Source organism: Coregonus clupeaformis, chromosome 16 (genome assembly GCF_020615455.1).
Source record: "Coregonus clupeaformis isolate EN_2021a chromosome 16, ASM2061545v1, whole genome shotgun sequence".
Taxonomy (NCBI): Eukaryota; Metazoa; Chordata; class Actinopteri; order Salmoniformes; family Salmonidae; genus Coregonus; species Coregonus clupeaformis.
Window position 1 is genome coordinate 35,035,592 of NC_059207.1, and position 23,394 is coordinate 35,058,985.

Sequence of the window (23,394 nt, forward strand, 5' to 3'; positions counted from 1 at the left end):
CCCTGTTTCTGCCCCCCCAATCTCTGTCTGTCTGTCTGCTCCTGTGAGTCCTCTCACTCCTTGTTTCCACGGGTCCACTTGCTCCTTTAAGTCCCTATATCTTTATATAACTTACGAATAACAACCATAAATCTGCCAGTATTACGCGCTCTGAAATGGTACATGGAATTGTTTTGTTGAGGTGTTGAGTGTATCTGCTTAGAGGATGTTGCAGGTGTTCTGAAATCAATTAGTGGAAACAAGGTATTTTTTGTTGTTGTGGTGATGGTGCTGAATAGTCTTGTTTGTCACATTGTGTCTGTTGTGTTTTTGATGTAGTCGTGCTGGCTTGCTGCTGTTGGACCATTGTGCTGTTGTTGCTGTTTCCATGGTGTTTACTTGTTTGCAGTAGAGCTGTAGTACTTGTCATCTTTGGGATTGACTTATTGATGCTCCGTTAGACCATAGGACCACAGACCGTAGTGTTCAAAGCTGCGAGAGGTTTCTCAATGTCAACTCAATTGATGTATAAATATAAGTATTGATGTATTATCTCCGTTTATACATCTTAAGTCTTATCCTTTACTTTGTGTCTTCTCTCCTCTGCAGAGCTGAAAGGGGTGAGTAATGGCTACGCTGTGCTGGACGAGGGGGGTTCAGAACTTGAGCTGCCTGGAGAAGGCCACAGAGCAGACGAGTTCTGTTTCCACTCCAGCGATGAGGAGGAGGATGAGGAGGAGGAAGATGAGAGAGTAAAGGAGGAGCAGGACAGGAGGGCCAGTGAGAGTGATGAGGTGGTCCATGACTGCAGTGGCTCCAGACCTTTGCTGCTGGATTCAGATGAAGATGAGGAGCAAGGGTCTGAATTACCCCTCCCATCCTCCCAGCCGTCCCTATCACACCCACAACTCTCCACTTCCTCCCACCAACCTACCCCATCCCTCCATGCCCCATCCCAGAATCATTCCCGCCAGATGCCCCAGCAAACTTGGGTGGTTGAGGTTGTCCCTGATGTCTTCTCCAAAGCCCCCTTCAGGATTGGACAAGAGGAGGCAGGTGATGTGTTCGCAAATGCCCCCTTCCCACGTCCCCCCGTTGTGGCTCAACAGCATCCAGATGTTTTCCTGCAGGCCCCCTTTGTGAAGCCCAAGACCCAGCACCCTCACCCAGCTGTGGTACACCCTGTGGCCCCTGAACCAGCCCTCTTGAGCCAGGTGGCCCCGCAGCCTTTCCGCCCACAGGCCCTGGCCAAGTACTCCCGACACTTTGACGGCCCCTTGCCTCAGCAACCTGTGACAGCTCAGAGGGTGGTGTCCAATGTGAGCAGGCAGGCTACTGTGGGCTCAGTACCTGTGGGACCCTTACACTCCTGGACTTCAGAGGTGAGCTCCGTAGACCCCTTTGTCTCTGCGCCCTTTCACGTCAAGGCCCCACAAGAAAAGCCCTGAAAGCTCCCATCCTTCCCTACAGAGCAGGGGAGCCAGCATTGGAGCCCACACCTGTGCACACTACACTAAGGCTTACACACTGCATGCTGTCACCAGCACCGGGGCTGGACTGCAGGGCAGCGTAGAACTCTTAAGATCTTATCCTTATCCAAACGGATCAGTCTTGCTATTGCACAAGGTCATCAATGTGTTTTTTTGCTGCAGTAGAATCGAGGTGGGTCCTCATTTATAAACACTGTGTACGCACAAAATATTCCCCCAAACATGCATGCGCCAGCTTTTAAGCAAAAGTTGACGTTAGAATGTGTTATCCTCCCGCAAACTTTAAACCATGCGTATGCACAGTTTCTAGTGGTTGAATTATTGCATTGCAATTAAGGAAAAAGTAGCATAGTAGCTTTGTGAAGGAATACAGTGCCTTCAGAAAGTATTCATACCCCTTGACTTATTCCACATTTTATTGTTACAGCCTGAATTCTAAATGGATTTTTTTTAAATCAATCTCACCCATCTACCCACAATAACCTATAATGACAGTGAAAACATGTTTAGAAATGTTTGCTCATGTTTAGAAATGTTTGCTAATTTATTGAAAATGAAATACAGAAATATCTAATTTACATAAGTATTCACACCCCTGAGTCAATACATGTTAGAATCACCTTTGGCAGTGATTACAGCTGTGAGTCTTTCTGGGTAAGTCTCTAAGAGCTTTGCACACCTGGATTGTACAATATTTGCACATTATTTTTTAAATTCTTCATGCTCTGTTAAATTGGTTGTTGATCATTGCTAGACAGACTTGTCTTGCCATAGATTTTCAAGCCGATTTAAGTCAAAACTAACTAGGCCACTCAGGAACATTCAATGTCATCTTGGTAAGCAACTCCAGTGTATTCTTGGCCTTGTGTTTTAGGTTATTGGCCTTCTGAAAGCAAATCTGTCTCCCAGTTTATTTTGGAAAGCAGATTGAACCAGGTTTTCCTCTATTACGTTTCTTTTTATTCCAAAAAACTCCCTTGCCAATGACGAGCATAACCATAACATGTGGTCCTCTGTAGCTCAATTGGTAGAGCATGGCGCTTGTAACGCCAGGGTAGTGGGTTCGATCCCCAGGACCACCCATACGTAAAAATGTAAGCACACATGACTGTAAGTCGCTTTGAATAAAAGCGTCTGCTAAATGGCATATTCTTATTATATTATTATGCAGCCACCACCATGCTTGAAAATATAGAGTGGTACTCAGTGATGTGTTGTGTTGGATTTGCCTTAAACAACACTTTGTATTCAGGACATAAAGTTAATTTCTTTACCACATTTTTGGCAGTTTTACTTTAGTGCCTTCTTGCAAACAGGATGCATGTTTTGGAATATTTTTATTCTGTACAGGCTTCCTCCTTTTCACTCTGTCATTTAGGTTAGTATTGTGTAGTAACTACAATGTTGATCCATTCGTTTTTTCCTTTCACAGCCATCAAACTCTTAATTGTTTTAAAGTCACCATTGGCCTCATGGTGAAATCCCTGAGTGGTTTCCTTCCTCTCCGGCAACTGAGTTAGGAAGGACGCCTTTGTCTTTGTAGTGACTGGGTGTATTGATACACCATCCAAAGCCTAATTAATAACTTCACCATGCTCAAAGGGATATTCAATGTCTACCAATAGGTGCCCTTCTTTGCGAGGCATTGGAAAACCTCCCTGGTCTTTGTGGTTGAATTTGTGTTTGAAATTCACTGCTCAACTGCGGGACCAGAGGGGTACAGAGATGAGGTAGTCTAAAAAATTATTGCACACAGAGTGAGTCCATGGAACTTATGTGACTTGTTAAGACAATTTTTAATCCTGAACTTATTTAGGCTTGCAGTAGAAGGGATGACTCTAGACATTTCAGCTTTTCATTTATTAATTAATTTGTTTTTCATTGTTTTATTAATTTGTAAATGTTTCTAAAAACATAATTCCACTTTCACATTATGGGGTGTAGGCCAGTGACACAATCTCAATTTAATCAATTTTACATTCAGGCTGTAAAACAACAAAATGTGGAAAAAGTCATGTCAATTCTGAAGCCACTGTATATAATACTCTTATTCATAACAAAAACAGGTAGCTAAATATAATAAGATACAATCATTTGTCATTAGTGAGAAGAGCGAAAATCTATTTTGTCTTTGCATTCTAAAATAATTGATATAGGCGTCTATTTCCTATTTTTATTTCATTTCCATGATCATTTCATAATTAATGACTCACCTTTTCTGACTGTGATGGTTTCATGGTCGCGAAATAGCCTATAGACCTACAACAAATTAGTTTAGGCTACCATTCGTCACATCTCTCAATTAATTGGACCCATGTTACAATAGTAAATAGATAAGCTATGTCAAGTATTTTGCTCTATGCGATCCGACGTGAAGCGCAGTTTAACGGTAGAACAGACGGTTCACCTTTTCCATTAACGTTTGTAGGCTACGTCTGAATACTGTAATGTCAAATTTCTCTGGTAGACAGTTTGATTTATAAACATACATATTCTGAGTATACCAAACATTAGGAACACCTTCCTAATATTGAGTTGCACCTTCCTATATACTTTTGCCCTCAGAACAGCCTCATTTCGTCGGGGCATGGACTCTACAAGGTGTCGAAAGCGTTCCACAACGGTACTGACCCATGTTGACTCCAATGCTTCCCACAGTTGTCAAATTGGCTGGATGTCATTTGGGTGGTAGTTGAGCGTGAAGAACCCAGAAGCGTTGCAGTTCTTGACACAAATCGGTGTGCCTGGGCTGGCACCTACTACCAAACCCTGTTCAAAGGCACTTAAATATTTTGTCTTGCCCATTCACCCTCTGAATGGCACACATACAAACCTTGTCTCAAATCCATCTTTAACCTGTCCTCCCCTTCATCTACACTGATTGAAGTAAATTTAACAAGTAACATCAATAAGGGATCATAGCTTTCACCTGGATTCACCTGGTCAGTTTGTCACGGAAAGAACAGGTGTTCTTAATGTTTTGTACACTGTTTATAAGCCTATCATAATAAATTCCTCACCTTTTCTGGCCAAGTTGAGTTCATATTCCTGACGTAACCATACAATAAATGACCATGCTCATCTCTCATTTAATTGGACCTATTAGATAGGCTATTATACGTTTTTGCTTATGCATCCGAAAGGAGCGCGGTTTATAACATACAGTAGAATTTAACAGGTGAATAGACAGTTGATATTTTGCATTGAAGTGTGTAGGCTAGCACTGTAAGTAGGCCTACTGTAGTTGTAATGTTTTCCAGAGTAGACAATGTTAAAGAATTTGCGGGCAGTGCAGCATATTTTGGTTGGGAAAAAAGTTAATGCAAAACATTATCGAATTCAAACGATCTGTTTACAGGTCCACAACAATTTGCAATTGTTTTTGTCTTTCAGAAACAGTCAGATACAGCAAATGTCACTGCAAAAGAAACCATTCTGCCAACACCTCCAAATACATTTGGTGAAGTTTGGCCTAATTCCAATACTTCCAAAGTATACAGCAAATAAGGGCGTTATTATCACCATAAAAGGTGAATGCTGGGGGTTTTCAGACAGAGTTATAATGCTTGTTCACGTGCACAGAGTTTTATCACAGGTCTGATTTATAACGGGAAATATGCGTATGTATGGCGTGCTCCAAGTTTATACATATTTAGTGTAAGATTTACGCAATGGTTAAAAATGAGGCCCCTGGTCAGTCTGTTGTCCCTGTGCTGGTAGCTGTCATATTCTTTGGTGTCAGAAGTAATCCTTTGGTATGCACAGAGGGTATGGCAGTCGTGTTTTTCTTCTGCCTACCTTAGTTTGCCCTCAGATTTTCTATCAGAGTGAAAACATTGCTTAATTTAGAGAGCTTCTTGTCTGGGATCAGTGTTGAGGATTAGATACAGAAAGGACACACCTATACTGCATATCCCCTGTTCTGGGCTCTACCACTCAATTAAATTTGACCCTCTGCTCTTATACTCAGTCCATTCCCCATTTCTCTCTAAGGCCCAATAAGGATTCCCATGACAGCCCTGGTCTCGCAGGGTGATGACGTCACTACCATTCCTCTACTCATCCAGGGGTTATCCTCTTACAGGGGCCCTAGAAAGGCCTCCTGTAGTGGTTCCTCTGTGTCTTATACTTCTGATATTTTGGAAGTAATCTGATGACCATTTTAGACCATTGAGTGGTGTACACGTAGGTTAAATGTACCTCTAGCAGTGCTGTCATATTTGATAATGTATTATAATATTAATCAGATGCTGGATTATGTTGCACATGTCAAGCTATAATGTATTTTGAGTTGAATTTTAGCCTTTGTTTTGTTCCTTCACCGATTGCTTTCTTAGTCACTATTAGTTGTGTTTTACTTGGTCACCTGACTCAGTGCTGCAAAAGGCAGCCTTATGTATCTACATACAGTACAGAACATACCTTATTGAGGTGAAAGGTCAGAGTTTCTCCTTACGCTTGTCCTCTCTTGTGGGTGCCTCTGCTGTATTTAAGTTTGTTGGTTTACTTTCATTTTGAACTGAGCAGGTTGCTAATGCTGTAGAAGTGAAGCCTTATATAAATCCTCCAATCTCACAATCAGCACTGTCGGCAAAGTCACTCCCAATCAGCACTGTCGGCAAAGTCACTCACAATCAGCACTGTCGGCAAAGTCACTCACAATTAGCACCTCCATTACACTCCCAATCAGCATCTACTGCTAATACTACCTTCACTGGAACTCTATGCACTCACAATCAACACCTGCTCATTCACAATCATGTTCTCAATCAGCACTTCTACATTATACCTGCACTCAAGTCACCGATTCAAGATTTGTAAATGTTAGATGTGAAGTAGCTGTTAAGCCTTGTTCACACTGCAGGTCTTAATGCTCAAATCAGTTTATTTTTTCAAATATGTTTTGGAATACTGACTGTCTAGTCTAAGTGACCAAATCATGTGTTCAGACAGCAGTCATTTCCTGACGTGGCTACGCAAGTGTGTGTTCAGTGGTATAGGGTGATTGGTGGTGGTGCTCGTGCTTCCTATCACTCAGAAGTTATGTAGCAAGCTAAGGTGACAACAATGGATGCAGTAAAGAGGTCATTGGAACTCGACCAAAACAATGGAAAATGCATGGGGGAAATCCTGTATATTTTATTTTATTTTATTTATTAGGATCCCCATTTAGCTGACGCCAATGGTGACACCTAGTCTTACTGGGGTCCGACACATAAGGAAAAATACATTACAATTTACATACATTTAAAAACATTAACATGTAGTGTGTGTGTGTGTGTGTCAGTTACACATACATGTCAGTACATACACACAACAAGTAGAATCACCTCATTTACCGCATGTATGCCTGCCATGGACATTTCCCATAGCTTTGAATGTTAAAAATCAGAGTGTACGAATACTTTTAAAGCCTCAAAACAAGTCCTTTTTGGCTAGCCACAACAGTCAACTAACTATCTAGCTAGGTAGCTGTTTAGCTTTCTAGCACATTCACTAATTTGTTCGTAAACAATTAACAAGCTAGTTAGCTACCACATTCTTGTCATGTCAACAGAGTAGCTCGCAAGTAACAAGATATGCCAAATAAAAACCACTTGAGGGCAAATCAATTTGATTTGACCGTTCAGACAAGTCGCATGGACAGGAATCAGATTTGTATCTGATTTCAAACCACCTAATAATAATAATAATAACGAAGGTGGTTTCAAATGTGGCTTGAAATATACGATTCCATGTGCTTTTTGGCTGTTCAGAATGCAGGGAAAATAACAGATTAGAATTAGATATGCTGAAAAATAGGATTTGAGTCATTTCAAACTGCAAGTGTGAACAAGGCTTTAGACTGAGGGTGCCTCACTATTTCTACCTTTAGAATCAGCACCCCCTCTCAGAACATACCAGAATTACTACAACCCTTGTCAGCACCTCAAGTGAAACACACACAGTTGGACAATAACTTTCACTTGTGGCGTCAGACACACACTTACCTACACATGCTCAAAAGACACAATTCCAAGTAAATGGTCAACACATGGTTTCATCATAAACCCGTAAGTGTTACCTTTTTGCTCTTCTATACCAGTTTTGCATTCCTTCTGTTTTGTATTTGTTTCCATAGCCATATGAAATGCTGATATGGTCTTTGACTATTGTAGAATCTTGAAGCACTTTTCAATGTTTGCTATCCACGACTCTGCATATTACCTGGTCATAGTGGGGACCAATACAGAGGTTTTAAACTACTTGATCCAAAGTAAGAACCACTCTCTTAAAATTAGAAATGATTGTTTTTTTTTTTCTTTGTGATTACTCTTTGTACAACACATATTTTCATATGTGAATTCATCTGCCGTGCAAATTAATACTGCATCAGCAGCAATTATAATTGACTCTACAATAGTTTATTTTAGCAACGCTAGTATTTACACACTAGTGTTGCTAGGAATTAGCTTGCAAAAAAAACGAATGGGGGGGGTTTGAGGAAAAAAAAAAACATCTAATAGAACATTAATTAAACAGACTTTCCAAGCGTGGGTATGTTGTAGACCCTCTTCCTCTCCGTTTATCTCATGTCAAAATAAAAGTCCTGCAAGTGCGCCATACATGCACACAAAAAAGCAAGAACTTGTGGGGGACTTTTAATTTTGACATGAGGTAAGCAGAGAGGAACTGACCTCGCTAAGGAACTGCATGGGTCTACAACAGACCCACGTTTGGAAATTCCGTTTAATTATACGTTCCATTAGATGTTCTTTCTCAAATTCCCCCTGCATAAAGACAAAGCCTACAGACAATCGAGTAAGTTGAAATTGAATTTTATTTAACTTCTGGCTTTTCAGTTGTTTTCCAAGCTAATTCCCAGCAATGCTAGTGTGTGAAGTTTTGTTGTTAAAATAGTTTTTTTGTAGGTCCATTCCTGAAAAAACGTAATATCAAGTCTCTCACTGTCTTTGATTTATGACTGACTGTAGTCTGTTGTATAGGAAAGCACAGTGGCAGATTCTACAGCAAGCCTCCCCTGCTGAAACCTAAAGGCACCCATATCAAAATACTTGAGTCATGCAAAGCTTGCATTTGATGAACATTCATTTGTTGTATGTCCTTATGTAAAGATTAATAAATGAATGCAAAACAAGTCAATTTAATAGTTGTAATTTATGTTGCATTTGTTTAGATGGAATTGTCAATCAGTAAAGCAGAAGCCAAGGGATTAATAAAACGTGGTTAAAAATAAGTGGCAAGAGTTGTGGAACAGGGAGAGTAAGGGAAGACACCTGTATAAGATACAGGAAAGGTGGGGGCAGGGAGGTCCTCAGGCTGAGAGAGACGGGAGGAAAGTGTAGTCACAAGGCTGAGACTGTGACACTCTAGGCTAAATAGTACATTGAAAGTGGTGGGGAAACATCCGACTGGGAGGTGTGATCATTGTCAGGAGGATGGCCCCGTGTAGCTCAGTTGGTAGAGCATGGCGCTTGCAACGGGTTGTGGGTTCGATTCCCACGGGGGCCAGTATGAAAATGTAGGCACTCTAACTGTAAGTCGCTCTGGATAAGAGCGTCTGCTAAATGACAAAAAAAGAAAGATGGAGACGGAGCCAGTGGAACATGTTCTATTTCAGTGCCAGAAATATGTGAGAGAAAGGGAGCGATTGTTATTAGATTTTAGGATAAATGGGGTTGAAGAGCCAGGATTAAGTGACTACTGTGGGAATCTTCAGGGGATGTAGTTATGCATTTCGTTTCCTTAGGGAGACGAGATTATTGGGTAGGATTTAGACCTTCACTGTCTCTGGTCCACGCTCCAGTCTAGTTGGTGGCGGTAATGCACCTTAAAGTTGGTTTCCAACCGCGAAGAAGAAGAAGACGACGATTCAGCCCTGCAGATTTTACGGAAATTGCGTCAGTTTATAAACATCACAAACATGGCGACTTACAGGCAGGTCGGGAGGTTGTTGGGTATTTCTCTAAGAATTTCAAGTCCGTAAGTTGTCCTCTCTGTGGATTTGTTGAGTACTGAAGATATCTATTAAGCTTTAGGAATGCATGTTTGCGTCAACTAATTAGTAACTAAGCAGCTAGCTAACGTTAGCTAGCTAGATAGCTAGCTTGCTCTTAACTGTTTCATAAGCCAAGCCGAGGTCTGACGCAGATATCAGACTTGAGCTAACGTGATTATTGTAGCTCCATCTCCAGTTAAAAGTTATAACAGTTACAATATAATTGAACTGGTTTAATAGAACATTATTATTTATAGCTAACTAATGGCTCAGCTTGCCTCTCACTGGGGGAAAATACACCAGCCCAGTAAGCACATAATGATGCAGTGGGAGTTTGATCACAGGACTATTTTCATAATGGGTTTTTGGAAGTAACATTTCTGCACACTATTTCATCAAATTGAATTGTTCATTGTTCATTGTCAGCATGCTGTACTCAAATGTTGTTACATCATGTGACTAATCAGATTATCTACAATCTAGCGTGACTGATTGTTTTTATTTAGCCTGGTTGATCGTGGTGATCAATTTACCCAATTCTTATCCTATCTTAACCTGCTCAAAATGTTTTTTTTTCTTAAGCCTTGCTGTGCGTGCATATCAGTATGCTGGACTGCATTGGACTCCACTCAACATTGGTGTCACAAGGAGATGGTCACTGCCACCATTTTCAGTTGTTTGTGGTAGGCATGAAAACCATGTAAAGTGTGTATTTACATTGCCTTCAGAAAGTTTTCATGCCCTTTGACTTTTTCCTCATTTTGTGTTACAGCCTGAATTTAAAATTGATTAAATAGAGATTTTTTTTTGTCACTGGCCTACACATAATGCCCTATAACAGGATTCTTCAATTCCGGTCCTGGAGGGCCGAAACAATTCTGTTTTTTATTTCTACCTTGTAGTTAATTGCACTCACCTGGTGTCCCAGGTTTGAATTAGCCCCAGATTAGAAGGAGAGGATGAAAAACAGAGGTGTTTCAGCCCTCCAGGACCGGAATTGAAGATCCATACCCTATAATATCGAAGTGTAATTATGTTTTTCAAAATTAATTTCACCATGAGGCCAATGGTGACTTTGAAACAGTTAGTTTAATGGCTGTGATAGAACTGAGGATGGGTCAACAACATTGTAGTTACTCCACATTAGCCTAATTGACAGTGAAAAGGAAGCCTGTACAGAATAAAAAATATTACAAAACATGCATCCTGTTTGCAACAAGGCACTACAAGTAATAACCTTTTGTCCTGAATACAAAGTGTTGTGTTTGTGAAATGAATTCACCTTTCATCCGGGCAATAAGCTAAAACACAAGGCCAAATCTACACTAGATTTGCTTACCAAGAAGACAGTGAATGTTCCAGTGGCAGAGTTACAGTTTTGACTTAAATCTACTTGAAAATCTATGGCAAGACCTAAAAATGGTTGTCTAGCAATGATCAACAACCAATTTGACAGAGCTTGAAGAATTTTGAAAAGAATAATGGGCAAATGTTGTACAATCCAGGTGTGGAAAATTCTTAGACTCGCAGCTGTAATTGCTGCCAAAGGTGCATTGACTCAGGTGTGAATACTTACAGTACCAGTCAAAAGTTTGGACACACCTACTGAATAAATTGTTGAATAATAGTGAAAACATCAAAACTATGAAATAACACATGGAATCATGTAGTAACCAAAAAGTGTTAAACAAATCAAAATATATTTTAGATTCTTCAAAGTAGCCACCCTTTGCCTTGATGACAGCTTTGCAAACTCTTGGCATTCTCTCAACCAGCTTCACCTGGAATGCTTTTACAACAGTCTTGAAGGAGTTCCCACATATGCTGAGCACTTGTTGGCTGCTTTTCCTTCACTCTGTGGTCCAACTCATCCCAAACCATCTCAATTGGGTTGAGGTTGGGGGATTGTGGAGGCCAGGTCATCTGATGCAGCACTCCACTCTCCTTGGTAAAATAGCCCTTACACAGCCTGGCGGTATGTTGGGTCATTGTCCTGTTGAAAAACAAATGATAGTCCCACTAAGCGCAAACCAGATGGGATGGCGTATCGCTGCAGAATGCTGTGGTAGCCATGCTGGTTAAGTGTGCCTTGAATTCTAACTAAATCACCGACAGTGTCACCAGCAAAGCACCATCATACCACCTCTTCCATGCTTCACGGTGGGAACCACACAAGTGGAGATCATCCGTTCACATACTCTGCATTTTGGTTGGAACCAAAAATCTCAAATTTGGACTCAGACCAAACGACATATTTCCACCAGTCTAATGTCCATTGCTCGTGTTTCTTGGCCCAAGCAAGTCTCTTCTTATTGGTGTCCTTTTAGTAGTGGTTTCTTTGCAGCAATTCGACCATGAAGGCCTGATTCACGCAGTCTCCTCTGAACAGTTAATGTTTATGTGTATGTGACTTGAACTCTGTGATGCATTTATTTGGACTGCAATTTCTGAGGCAGGTAACTCTAATGAATTTATCCTCTGCAGCAGAGGTAACTCTGGGTCTTCCTTTCCTGTGGCGGTCCTCATGAGAGCCAGTTTCATCATAGCGCTTGATGGTGTTTGCGACTGCAATTGAAGAAACCTTCAAAGTTCTTGAATTTTTCTGTGTTGACTAACCTTCATGTCTTAAAGTAATGATCGACTGTCGTTTCTCTTTGCTTATTTGAGCTGTTCTTGCTGCTGGTGACTCTCAGATCCACCTCTACGCAGACGACACCATTTTGTATACATCTGGCCCTTCATTGGACACTGTGTTAACAAACCTCCAAACGAGCTTCAATTCCATACAACACTCCTTCAGTAGCCTCCAACTGCTCTTAAACACTAGTAAAACAAAATGCATGCTCTTCAACCGAACGCTGCTTGCACCCGCCCACCCGACTAGAATCACTACTCTAGACGGGTCTGACCTAGAGTACGTGGACAACTACAAATATCTAGGTGTCTGGTTAGACTGTAAACTCTCCTTCCAGACTCACATTAAGAATCTCCAATCCAAAGTTAAATCTAGAATCGGTTTCCTATTTCGCAACAAAGCCTCCTTCACTCATGCTGCCAAACATGCCCTTGTAAAACTGACTATCCTACCGATCCTTGACTTCGGCGATGTCATTTACAAAATAGCCTCCAACACTCTACTCAGCAAATTGGATGTTGTCTATCACAGTGCCATCCGTTTTGTCTCCAAAGCCCCATATAATACCCACCACTGTGACCTGTACGCTCTTGTTGGCTGGTCCTCACTACATATTCGTCGCCAAACCCACTGGCTCCAGGCCATCTATAAATCACTGCTAGGCAAATCCCCGCCTTATCTTAGCTCATTGGTCACCATAGCAACACCCACCCGTAGTCTGCGCTCCAGCGGGTATATCTCACTGGTCATCCCCAAAGCCAACACCTCCTTTGGCCGCAATTCCTTCCAGTTCTCTGCTGCCAATGACTGGAACAAACTGCAAAAATCTCTGAAGCTGGAGACGCTTATCTCCCTCACTAACTTTAGGCATCAGTTGTCAGAGCACCTTACCGATCACTGCACCTGTACACAGCCCATCTGAAATTAGCCCGCCCAACTACCTCATCCCTATATTGTTATTTATTTTGCTCATCTGTACCCCAGTATCTCTATTTGCACATCATCTCTTGCACATCATTCCAGTGTTAATACTAAATTGTAATTATTTTGCACTATAGCCTATTTTATTGCCTTACCTCCATAACTTGCTAAATTTGCACACTGTATATTAATTGTATTTCTGTTGTATTTTTTTGATTTTTGTTTTGTTTTACCCCATATGTAACTCTGTGTTGTTGTTTTTATCGCACTGCTATGCTTTATCTTGGCCAGGTCGCAGTTGTAAATGAGAACTTGTTCTCAACTGGTTTACCTGGTTAAATAAAGGTGAAATAAAAAAAAAAAAATATATATATATAATAATATAATAATATGCCATTTAGCAGACGCTTTTATCCAAAGCGACTTACAGTCATGTGTGCATAAATTTTTACGTATGGGTGGTCCCGGGGATCGAACCCACTACCCTGGCGTTACAAGCGCCATGCTCTACCAATTGAGCTACAGAGGACCACAAATATGGACTTGGTCTTTTACCAAATAAGGCTATCTTCTGTATACCACCCCTACCTTGTCTCAACACAACTGATTGGCTCAAATGCATTAAGAAGGAAAGAAATTCCACAAATTAACTTTTAACAAGGCACACCTGTTAATTGAAATGCATTCCAGGTGACTACCTCATGAAGCTGGTTGAGAGAATGCCAAGAGTGTGCAAAGCTGTCAAGGCAAAGGGTGGCTACTTTGAAGAATGTCAAATATAAAATATATTTTGATTTGTTTAACACTTTTTTGCTTACTACATGATTCCATATGTGTTTTTCATAGTTTTGATGTCTTCACTATTATTCTACAATGTAGAAAATAGTAAAAATAAAGAAAAACCCTGGAATGAGTAGGTGTCCAAACTTTTGACTGGTACTGTATGTAAATTAGATGTTTCTGTATTTCATTTTCAATACATTTGCAAAGATTCCTAGAAACATATTTTCACTTTGTCATTGTGGGGTATTGTGTGTAGATGAGTGAGGAAACACAAAGTTTGGAATAAGTTAATTGGTATGAATACTTTCTGAAGGCACTGTAAATGTCTCCATTTTGCAGAAGCTATATAAAATGTGTTGTAGCACCACAATAGCGCAAATGATTTTGACAATATTGTGCCCCTCTCTTTCCAGCAAGGACCATGTTCATTCAGACTCAAGACACTCCCAACCCAAACAGCTTGAAGTTTCTGCCTGGTCGCATGGTCCTCGAACAAGGAACAATGGATTTTGCTGCACCCCGGGAAGCCTATTGCTCACCCCTCGCTAGGTTAATAACTTAGGCTACTGAAACCATTCCTCCCGATATGGGATATAACTTTTTTACACATTTGGAAAAAAACTAGCAGTCTGATAGAGATCTTGTTACAGCCCTAACTTATCTTGGGCAACAAATCAAATGTTATTTGTCACATGCGCTGAATACAACAGGTGTAGACCTTACTGTGAAATGCATACTTACAAGCCCTTAACCAACAATGCCGTTTTAAGAAAATAAAGTTAAGAAAATATTTACTAAATAAACTAAAGAAAAAATTACACAATAGAATAACAATGAGGTTATATACAGGGAGTACCGGTACTGAGTCAATGTACGGGGGTACAGGTTAGTCAAGGTAATTTGGACATGTAGGTAGGGGTAAAGTGACTATGCATAGATAATAAACAGCAAGTAGCAGCAGTGTAAAAACAACATTGTAACTTCATATTATTTCTTCAGGCAGCTATTTAGAATCGATGGTGTCAAGGGTGTCTTTTTGGGTCCTGACTTCATTACCATAACCAAGGTAAGATTTCCAGTCATTTAAATCAAATGTTATTTGTCACATGCGCCGAATACAACAGGTGTAGACTTTACTGTGAAATGCTTACTTACGAGCCCTTTCCCGACAATGCAGAGTTAAAAAGTAAGAAAAATGACCAAATCATGGCTTAGAAATGATGAGAATTGCTCTGTTTCTGTCTTCTTATTCAGACAGATATAGATCTGGAATGGAAGTTAATCAAACCTGATGTGTTTGCTGCTATTATGGACTTTTTCACCTCTGGACTCCCTGTTGTCAATGAGGAGGACACCCCTCGTGCAGATACAGGCATGGAACATACACACAGACAAGCAAACACAATCACTGGTTAAGGCTTTACAAGACATGCACTTAACATAGGATAGGCTTTAGCAATAATGACTGTATAAAATCAATAATTCAAGAGCTGATGTATATTGTATGCACACACAAAAAAGGGGGGTTTTAAAAACTATTTTATACTAAAACAATTGCTTGGAGAAAGATTTTGTTAAACAATAAATACTTATTTTCTTCAAAAAGGTACAGGTCAAAATGATTGACACCCCTAATGATTCTTGTAAATAAAGTAGTCAAAAGTTAATTTGGTCCCATATTCCTAGCACGCAATGACTACATCAAGCTTGTGACTCTACAAACCTGTTGGATGCATTTGCAGTTGGTTTTGGTTGTGTTTCAGACTATTTGGTGTCCAATAGCAATGAATGGTAAATAATACATTGTCATTTTGGAGTCACTTTTATTGTAAATAAGAAAATAGAATGTTTCTAAACACTACATTAATGTGGATAATCCTGAATTAATCGTGAATAATGATGTGAGAAAGTTAGAGGGTCAAATATCATACCCCCAAGACATGCGAACCTCCCTTATTATTGGTAATTATGAGAGGTTAGCATGTCCCCTTATTGAACTCGTACCTCGTTCAAATCAATGTGTGATAATCACTGTCTATCATCAGTACCAGAAGTGGTCTATACAGTGGGGGAAAAAAGTATTTAGTCAGCCACCAATTGTGCAAGTTCTCGCACTTAAAAATATGAGAGAGGCCTGTAATTTTCATCATAGGTACACATCAACTATGACAGACAAATTGAGAAAAAAAAATCCAGAAAATCACATTGTAGGATTTTTTATGAATTTATTTGCAAATTATGGTGGAAAATAAGTATTTGGTCACCTACAAACAAGCAAGATTTCTGGCTCTCACAGACCTGTAACTTCTTATTTAAGAGGCTCCTCTGTCCTCCACTCGTTACCTGTATTAATGGCACCTGTTTGAACTTGTTATCAGTATAAAAGACACCTGTCCACAACCTCAAACAGTCACACTCCAAACTCCACTATGGCCAAGACCAAAGAGCTGTCAAAGGACACCAGAAACAAAATTGTAGACCTGCACCAGGCTGGGAAGACTGAATCTGCAATAGGTAAGCAGCTTGGTTTGAAGAAATCAACTGTGGGAGCAATTATTAGGAAATGGAAGACATACAAGACCACTGATAATCTCCCTCGATCTGGGGCTCCACGCAAGATCTCACCCCGTGGGGTCAAAATGATCACAAGAACGGTGAGCAAAAATCCCAGAACCACACGGGGGACCTAGTGAATGACCTGCAGAGAGCTGGGACCAAAGTAACAAAGCCTACCATCAGTAACACACTACGCCGCCAGGGACTCAAATCCTGCAGTGCAGACGTGTCCCCCTGCTTAAGCCAGTACATGTCCAGGCCCGTCTGAAGTTTGCTAGAGTGCATTTGGATGATCCAGAAGAGGATTGGGAGAATGTCATATGGTCAGATGAAACCAAAATATAACTTTTTGGTAAAAACTCAACTCGGCGTTTTGGAGGACAAAGAATGCTGAGTTGCATCCAAAGAACACCATACCTACTGTGAAGCATGGGGGTGGAAACATCATGCTTTGAGGCTGTTTTTCTGCAAAGGGACCAGGACGACTGATCCGTGTAAAGGAAAGAATGAATGGGGCCATGTATCGTGAGATTTTGAGTGAAAACCTCCTTCCATCAGCAAGGGCATTGAAGATGAAACATGGCTGGGTCTTTCAGCATGACAATGATCCCAAACACACCGCCCGGGCAACGAAGGAGTGGCTTCGTAAGAAGCATTTCAAGGTCCTGGAGTGGCCTAGCCAGTCTCCAGATCTCAACCCCATAGAAAATCTTTGGAGGGAGTTGAAAGTCTGTGTTGCCCAGCGACAGCCCCAAAACATCACTGCTCTAGAGGAGATCTGCATGGAGGAATGGGCCAAAATACCAGCAACAGTGTGTGAACACCTTGTGAAGACTTACAGAAAACGTTTGACCTGTGTCATTGCCAACAAAGGGTATATAACAAATTATTGAGAAACTTTTGTTATTGACCAAATACTTATTTTCCACCATCATTTGCAAATAAATTCATAAAAAATCCTACAATGTGATTTTCTGGATTTTTTTTTCTCATTTTGTCTGTCATAGTTGACGTGTACCTATGATGAAAATTACAGGCCTCTCTCATCTTTTTAAGTGGGAGAACATGCACAATTGGTGGCTGACTAAATACTTTTTTTCCCCACTGTATATTCGAGCAAGTCAATTAATAATACAGTGTGACTTGCGTAGTGCGTGCATTTTGTCAGTCTCGTCGCTAACTAGTTTGTAACCTGAAAAAAAGGCCAATGTTCGCGAATTAATTCTAGTATAGAGTATAACGTGACATCATACCAAGCGGTAACATCAATGACAGGAATTATGGCGTGATAAACTGTCAATCAAGTAGCTAGCAATGTCTATCTGGCTAGTTAACGTTAGCTAGCTACGTATTGGAAATGGGTGTGTAGCACACTGTTTATACACATCAAAACGCTTAGTCGCCCTCATGACAAACATGAATATGTTTCTAAACACTTCTACATTAATGTGGATGCTACCATGATTACGGATAAGAATGAATTGTGAATAATGATGATTGAGAAAGTTAGTGGTTCAAAGACCCTAACCCCAAGACATGCTAACCTCTCACCATTATCAAAAACAGGGAAGGTTAGCATGTCTTGGGGGTATGATATTTGACCCGCTGTAACTTTCTCACTCGTCATTATTCACGATTCATTCAGGAGTTTCCACAACCATGGTAGCATCCACATTAATGTAGAAGTGTTTAGAAACGTATTCTATTCTTATTTACAATAAAAGTGGCTCCAAAATGACGCTACATTATTTACCATTAATTTCTATTCGGCACAAAATAATTTGAAACACAGCCAAAACTAACTGAAAATGCATCCAAAATGTTTGTTGAGTCACAAGCTTGATGTAGTCATTGCGTGCTAGGAATATGAGACATAATACTAAACTTTGTTTATACGAATCTTTAGGGGTGTCGATAATTTTGACCCCTGCCAATTTTTTTTTTTTAGCAATTGTATTAATATAAAATAATATAATTTCCCCAAAAAAATCTAGCTCAGTATTAATTTATTTTATTTTATACATTTACATTTTAGTCATTTAGCAGACGCTCTTATCCAGAGCTACTTACAGTTAGTGAATGCATACATTCTTCATACTGGACCCCCGTGGGAATCGAACCCACAACCCTGGCATTGCAAGCGCCGTGCTCTACCAACTGAGCTACAGGAGGCCTTATTATTATTATCATTATTGGACAGGAAAAGGCACAACTCTCGCTCACCATTAAAACGTAGTAGTTTTATTAGACAAGTTTAAAATATTGACGTTTTGGCCTTCAATGGCCTTCTTCAAAATATTCACAAAGGGAATGGGAAAGTTCATATAGGGCATGGGGAAAACAATTAGGGAGATAACTCTCTTCAGCTGGTTGGTACTCAGGGTGTGGTGGGTTTATCTTTATCAAGGGTATCAATTTCAGAAGTGTGTGTCTGTGTATACAGTACTTGTTGGCTGCTTTTCCTTCACTCTGCAGTCCAACTCATTCCAAACCATCACAATTGGGTTGAGGTCGGGTGATTGTGGAGGCCAGGTCATCTGATGCAGCACTCCATCACTCTCCTTCTTGTTCAAATAGCCCTTACACAGCCTGGAGGTGTGTTGGGTCATTATTCTGTTGAAAAATAAATTATAGTCCCACTAAGCGCAAACCAGAAGGGATGGCGTATTGCTGCAGAATGCTGTGGTAGCCATGCTGGTTAAGTGTGCCTTGAATTCTAACTAAATCACAGACAGTGTCACCAGCAAAGCACCATCACACCTCCTCTTCCATGCTTAATGGTGGGAACCACACAAGCGGAGATCATCCGTTCACATACTCTGCATTTTGGTTGGAACCAAAAATCTCAAATTTGGACTCAGACCAAAGGACAGATTTCCACCGGTCTAATGTCCATTGCTTGTGTTTCTTGGCCCAAGCAAGTCTCTTCTTATTGGTGTCCTTTTATTAGTGGTTTCTTTGCAGCAATTCGACCATGAAGGCCTGACTCATGCAGTCTCCTCTGAACAGTTGATGTTGAGATGTCTGTTACTTGAACTCTGAAGCATTTATTTGGACTGCAATTTCTGAGGCAGGTAACTCTAATTAACTTATCCTCTGCAGCAGAGGTAACTCTGGGTCTTCCTTTCCTGTGGCGGTCCTCATGAGAGCCAGTTTCATCATAGCGCTTGATGGTTTTTGTGACTGCACTTGAAGAAACTTGATATTCTTGAAATTTTCCGTAGTGACTGACCTTCATGTCTTAAAGTAATGATGGACTGTCGTTTCTCTTTGCATATTTGAGCTGTTCTTGCCATAATATGGACTTGGTCTTTTACCAAATAGGACTATCTTCTGTATACCACCCCTACCTTGTCACAACACAACTGATTGGCTGAAACGCATTAAGAAGGAAAGAAATTTCACAAATTAACTTTTAACAAGGCACACCTGTTAATTGAAATGCATTCCAGATGACTACCTCATGAAGCTGGTTGGGAGAATGCCAAGAGTGTGCGAAGCTGTCATCAAGGCAAAGGGTGGCTACTTTGAAGAATGTCAAATATAAAATATATTTTGATTTGTTTAACACTATTTTGGTTACTACATGATTCCATATGTGTTATTTCATAGTTTTGATGTCTTCACTATTATTCTACAATGTAGAAAATAGTAAAAATAAAGAAAAACCCTGGAATGAGTAGGTGTCCAAACTTTTGACTGGTACTGTATATACACACACACACACACACACACAGACAGTGTATATAAGTATTTGGACAGTGACACAATTTGCATCATTTTGGCTCTGTACGCCACCACAATGGATTTGAAAGGAAACAATCAAGATGTGCTTCAAGTGTAGACTTTCATCTTTAATTTAAGGGTTTTGTCAAAATTATTGTATGTACCATGTAGGAATTACAACCATTTTTATACATAGCCCCCCAATTTTAGGGGTTCAGAAGTAATTGGACAAACTAACATAATCAGAAATTAAATTGTGAGTTTTAATACTTGGTTGCAAATCCTTTGCAGTCAATTACTGCCTTAAGTCTGGAACCCATAGACATCACCAGATGCTGGGTTTCTTCCCTGGTGATGCTCTGCCAGGCCTTTACTGCAGCTGTCTTCAGTTCCTGATTGTTCTTGGGGCGTTTTGCCTTCAGCAAGTGAAATGCATGCTCAATTGGATTCAGGTCAGGTGATTGACTTGGCCATTGCAGAACATTCCACTTCTTTGCCTTAAATAAGTATTGGGTTGCTTTCGCAGAATGCTTCGGGTCATTGTCCATCTGCACTGTGATGCGCCGTCCAATGAGTTTTGAAGCATTTGGCTGAATCTGAGCAGATAATATAGCCCTAAACAATTCTGAATTCATCCTGCTGCTTTTGTCAGCAGTCACATCATCAATGAATACAAGGGAACCAGTTCCATTGGCAGCCATACATGCCCACGCCATAACACTACCTCCACCATGCTTCACAGATGAGGTGGTATGCTTCGGATCATGAGCAGTTCCTTCCCTTCTCCATACTCTTCTCTTCCCATCATACTGGTACAAGTTGATATTGGTCTCATCTGTCCATAGGATGTTGTTCCAGAACTGTACAGGCTTTTTTTAGATGTTTTTTGGCAAATCTGGTCTTCCTGTTTTTGAGGCTTACCAATGGTTTACATCTTGTGGTAAACCCTCAGTATTTACTCTGGTGAAGTCTTCTCTTGATTGTTGACTTTGACACAGATACGCCTACCTCCTGGAGGGTGTTCTTGATCTGGCCAACTGTTGTGAAGGGGTTTTTCTTCACCAGGGAAGGAATTCTTCTGTCATCCACCACAGTTGTTTTCCGTGGTCTTCCGGGCCTTTTGGTGTTCCTGAGCTTACCAGTGCGTTCTTTCTTTTTAAGAATGTACCAAATAGTTGATTTGGCCACACCTAATGTTTGTGCTATCTCTCTGATGGGTTTGTTTTGATTTTTCAGCCTAAGGATGGCTTGCTTCCCTGGCATTGACAGCTCTTTGGACTTCATATTGAGGGTTAACAGCAACAGATTCCAAATGCAAATGCCACACTTGAAATCAACTCTAGACCTTTTATCTGCTTACTTGTAAATGAACTAATGAGGGAGTAACACACATCTGGCCATGGAACAGCTGAGCAGCCAATTGTCCAATTACTTTTGGTCCCTTAAAAAGGGGGGGACCACATATAAAAAGTGCTGTAATTCCTACACCGTTCACCCGATTTGGATGTAAATACCCTCAAATTGAAGCTGAAAGTCTGCACTCAAGTCTTCAGCTCATATTCATTACTTAATTTCAACTCAGAATATGCTGTGGTAGACAGCTAAAATAATAATAACTTGGTCAATGTCCAAATATTAAAGATTGTTGCATCTATTTCCTATGTTAAATGTTATAAGTACTGTAAGTATATGTTTGCATGAACTGTTCCCTTTGTCTTTACAGCACCCTCAGATGATGATGATGAGGTAATTGCTATGATCAAAGAGCTTCTGGACACCCGAATCAGGTATTATTACAGTAGTTGTACATAGCCCTTTTCTGACATCTCCCTCCCTGTTGTCAGAAGTGTCTCTGCTCATTGCGGTATCGGTATGAATTAAAGTCTTAACTCATGTGGTTTCCCCCAGGCCCACAGTGCAGGAGGATGGTGGAGATGTCCTGTATTGTGGCTTTGAGGATGGCATTGTGAAGCTGAAGCTGCAGGGCTCCTGCACCAGTTGCCCCAGCTCCATGGTCACACTGAAGAGTGGCATCCAGAATATGTTGCAGTTCTATGTCCCTGAAGTGGAAGGGGTAGAGCAGGTTTGTACCCTGTACAAAATAACTTGCAGAATTTGAGATGATTCATGATTGCCTGTAGGTCCAATTCTCGATTTCACAAGATGAATTTCATGTACTTTCCCAGGTGAAGGATGAGCAAGAGGAAGTTGCCCAAGGCTGAGTCCAATGGAAACTACTGACTCTACAGACATCCTCTCACCCTCTCCCCTCCAGTAGCCACTCCTGACTCCATCCTATAGCTGATTTAATGAGCATCGTAGAGGCCTGTCTAAAGCACAGCAGTGGCAAAAGAAGAACTGTGGGGTTATTTGGAGAGATTTCTAATTGAACATCATGGCAGTTTTCAGAGATTGTCAGTCATTCTGGCTATGGGATTCAGGGGGTAAGAGATGAACGCCTTGTCTGAAGTAGTGTCTTTGTCCTGCTGCTTGCTTTGAAAGGCTTGCAGGCTGAAGGACTCCAACTTGAACTTCTGTCTGACAATGAATTTATTACAGTATCTAGTGTTATCACACCATATAACTCAGTAAGTATTGGTTATTTAAGTCCCGATGCAGCCGTTTTATATCAATATCAAATCATTTCTGGGTAACAATTTAAGTACCTTACTGTAATAGATTTCCTTTCAAATGGGCAAAATAGCTTTTTAGGTAAAAAATTATTCTCAAGCAAGACTTTTGCTAAGACTGTCTGAAGGCAGTGTGAGTGGGTAGGGAAAAATTGAGAACTAGCTGTCATTGGCAGGGAGGTTTGGAACTGTCTTTGTTATTGGTCTATTCATTAATTTACCGCATGGTGATGCATGGAAAGCCGAAATTCCCGCACATGCAAACCTGCTGATTAGAAGGCCCTGTTTTGATTGTATTTTCAATCAGCAGCTATCAGGAAATAACACTGATCAAATTGTTTCACACTTTTACAGTATTAGGTCCATCAGCTGTTGTACAATATGATATACATTTTGACTGCATTAAGCCTTTTAAAAAAACAACTCCATCCATATACAACACAAATGTGCACACTGTAAATGTAAATAAATAAAATAAATTGAATTAGAGTATGAAATTATTTTCTTGAATGCCCTGAATATTGGCCACCAACTAATCTGTCAATTTGACAGGGGAAATGGTGCACAGATAGAGGATGGTCTGGAGGAACGTTTGAGTTTGCATTGGTTTTTATGTCTGTTACTATTATCATGTGAATGTATAATAAGCAATTAAAAACACCTCTATAAATTATA

The 23,394-nt window shown here is 40.4% G+C and overlaps 2 protein-coding genes across 5 annotated transcripts in view; both read left to right on the forward strand.

Moving 5' to 3' along the window:
* Window positions 1-1,901, forward strand: part of LOC121584838 (AP2-associated protein kinase 1) — a 66,555-nt gene extending 64,654 nt beyond the window's left edge. For all 4 annotated transcript variants that reach the window (XM_041900984.1, XM_041900985.1, XM_045225699.1 and 1 more), the window contains one exon: window positions 589-1,901. In XM_041900984.1, the coding sequence (XP_041756918.1) occupies window positions 589-1,427 (839 nt within the window). In that variant the 3' untranslated portion in view covers window positions 1,428-1,901. The remainder of the gene's footprint in view (window positions 1-588) is intronic.
* A 3,239-nt stretch (window positions 1,902-5,140) lies between these two features.
* Window positions 5,141-23,394, forward strand: nfu1 (NFU1 iron-sulfur cluster scaffold homolog (S. cerevisiae)). Its single transcript, XM_041899821.1, has 9 exons — window positions 5,141-5,162; window positions 9,326-9,452; window positions 10,051-10,151; window positions 14,221-14,356; window positions 14,807-14,873; window positions 15,062-15,179; window positions 21,813-21,876; window positions 21,998-22,172; window positions 22,276-23,394. The coding sequence occupies exons 1-9, from the start codon at window positions 5,141-5,143 to the stop codon at window positions 22,309-22,311; spliced, it is 846 nt and encodes a 281-aa protein (XP_041755755.1). The 3' UTR covers window positions 22,312-23,394.

Bases quoted from the DNA above. Each gene is read 5' to 3' on its own strand.
- nfu1 (XM_041899821.1), top strand. From the start codon at position 5,141: ATGGTTAAAAATGAGGCCCCTG. The intron at 14,357-14,806 runs GTTAATAACTTA...TTATTTCTTCAG, and splicing joins TATTGCTCACCCCTCGCTAG to GCAGCTATTTAGAATCGATG. The intron at 21,877-21,997 runs GTATTATTACAG...GGTTTCCCCCAG, and splicing joins CTTCTGGACACCCGAATCAG to GCCCACAGTGCAGGAGGATG.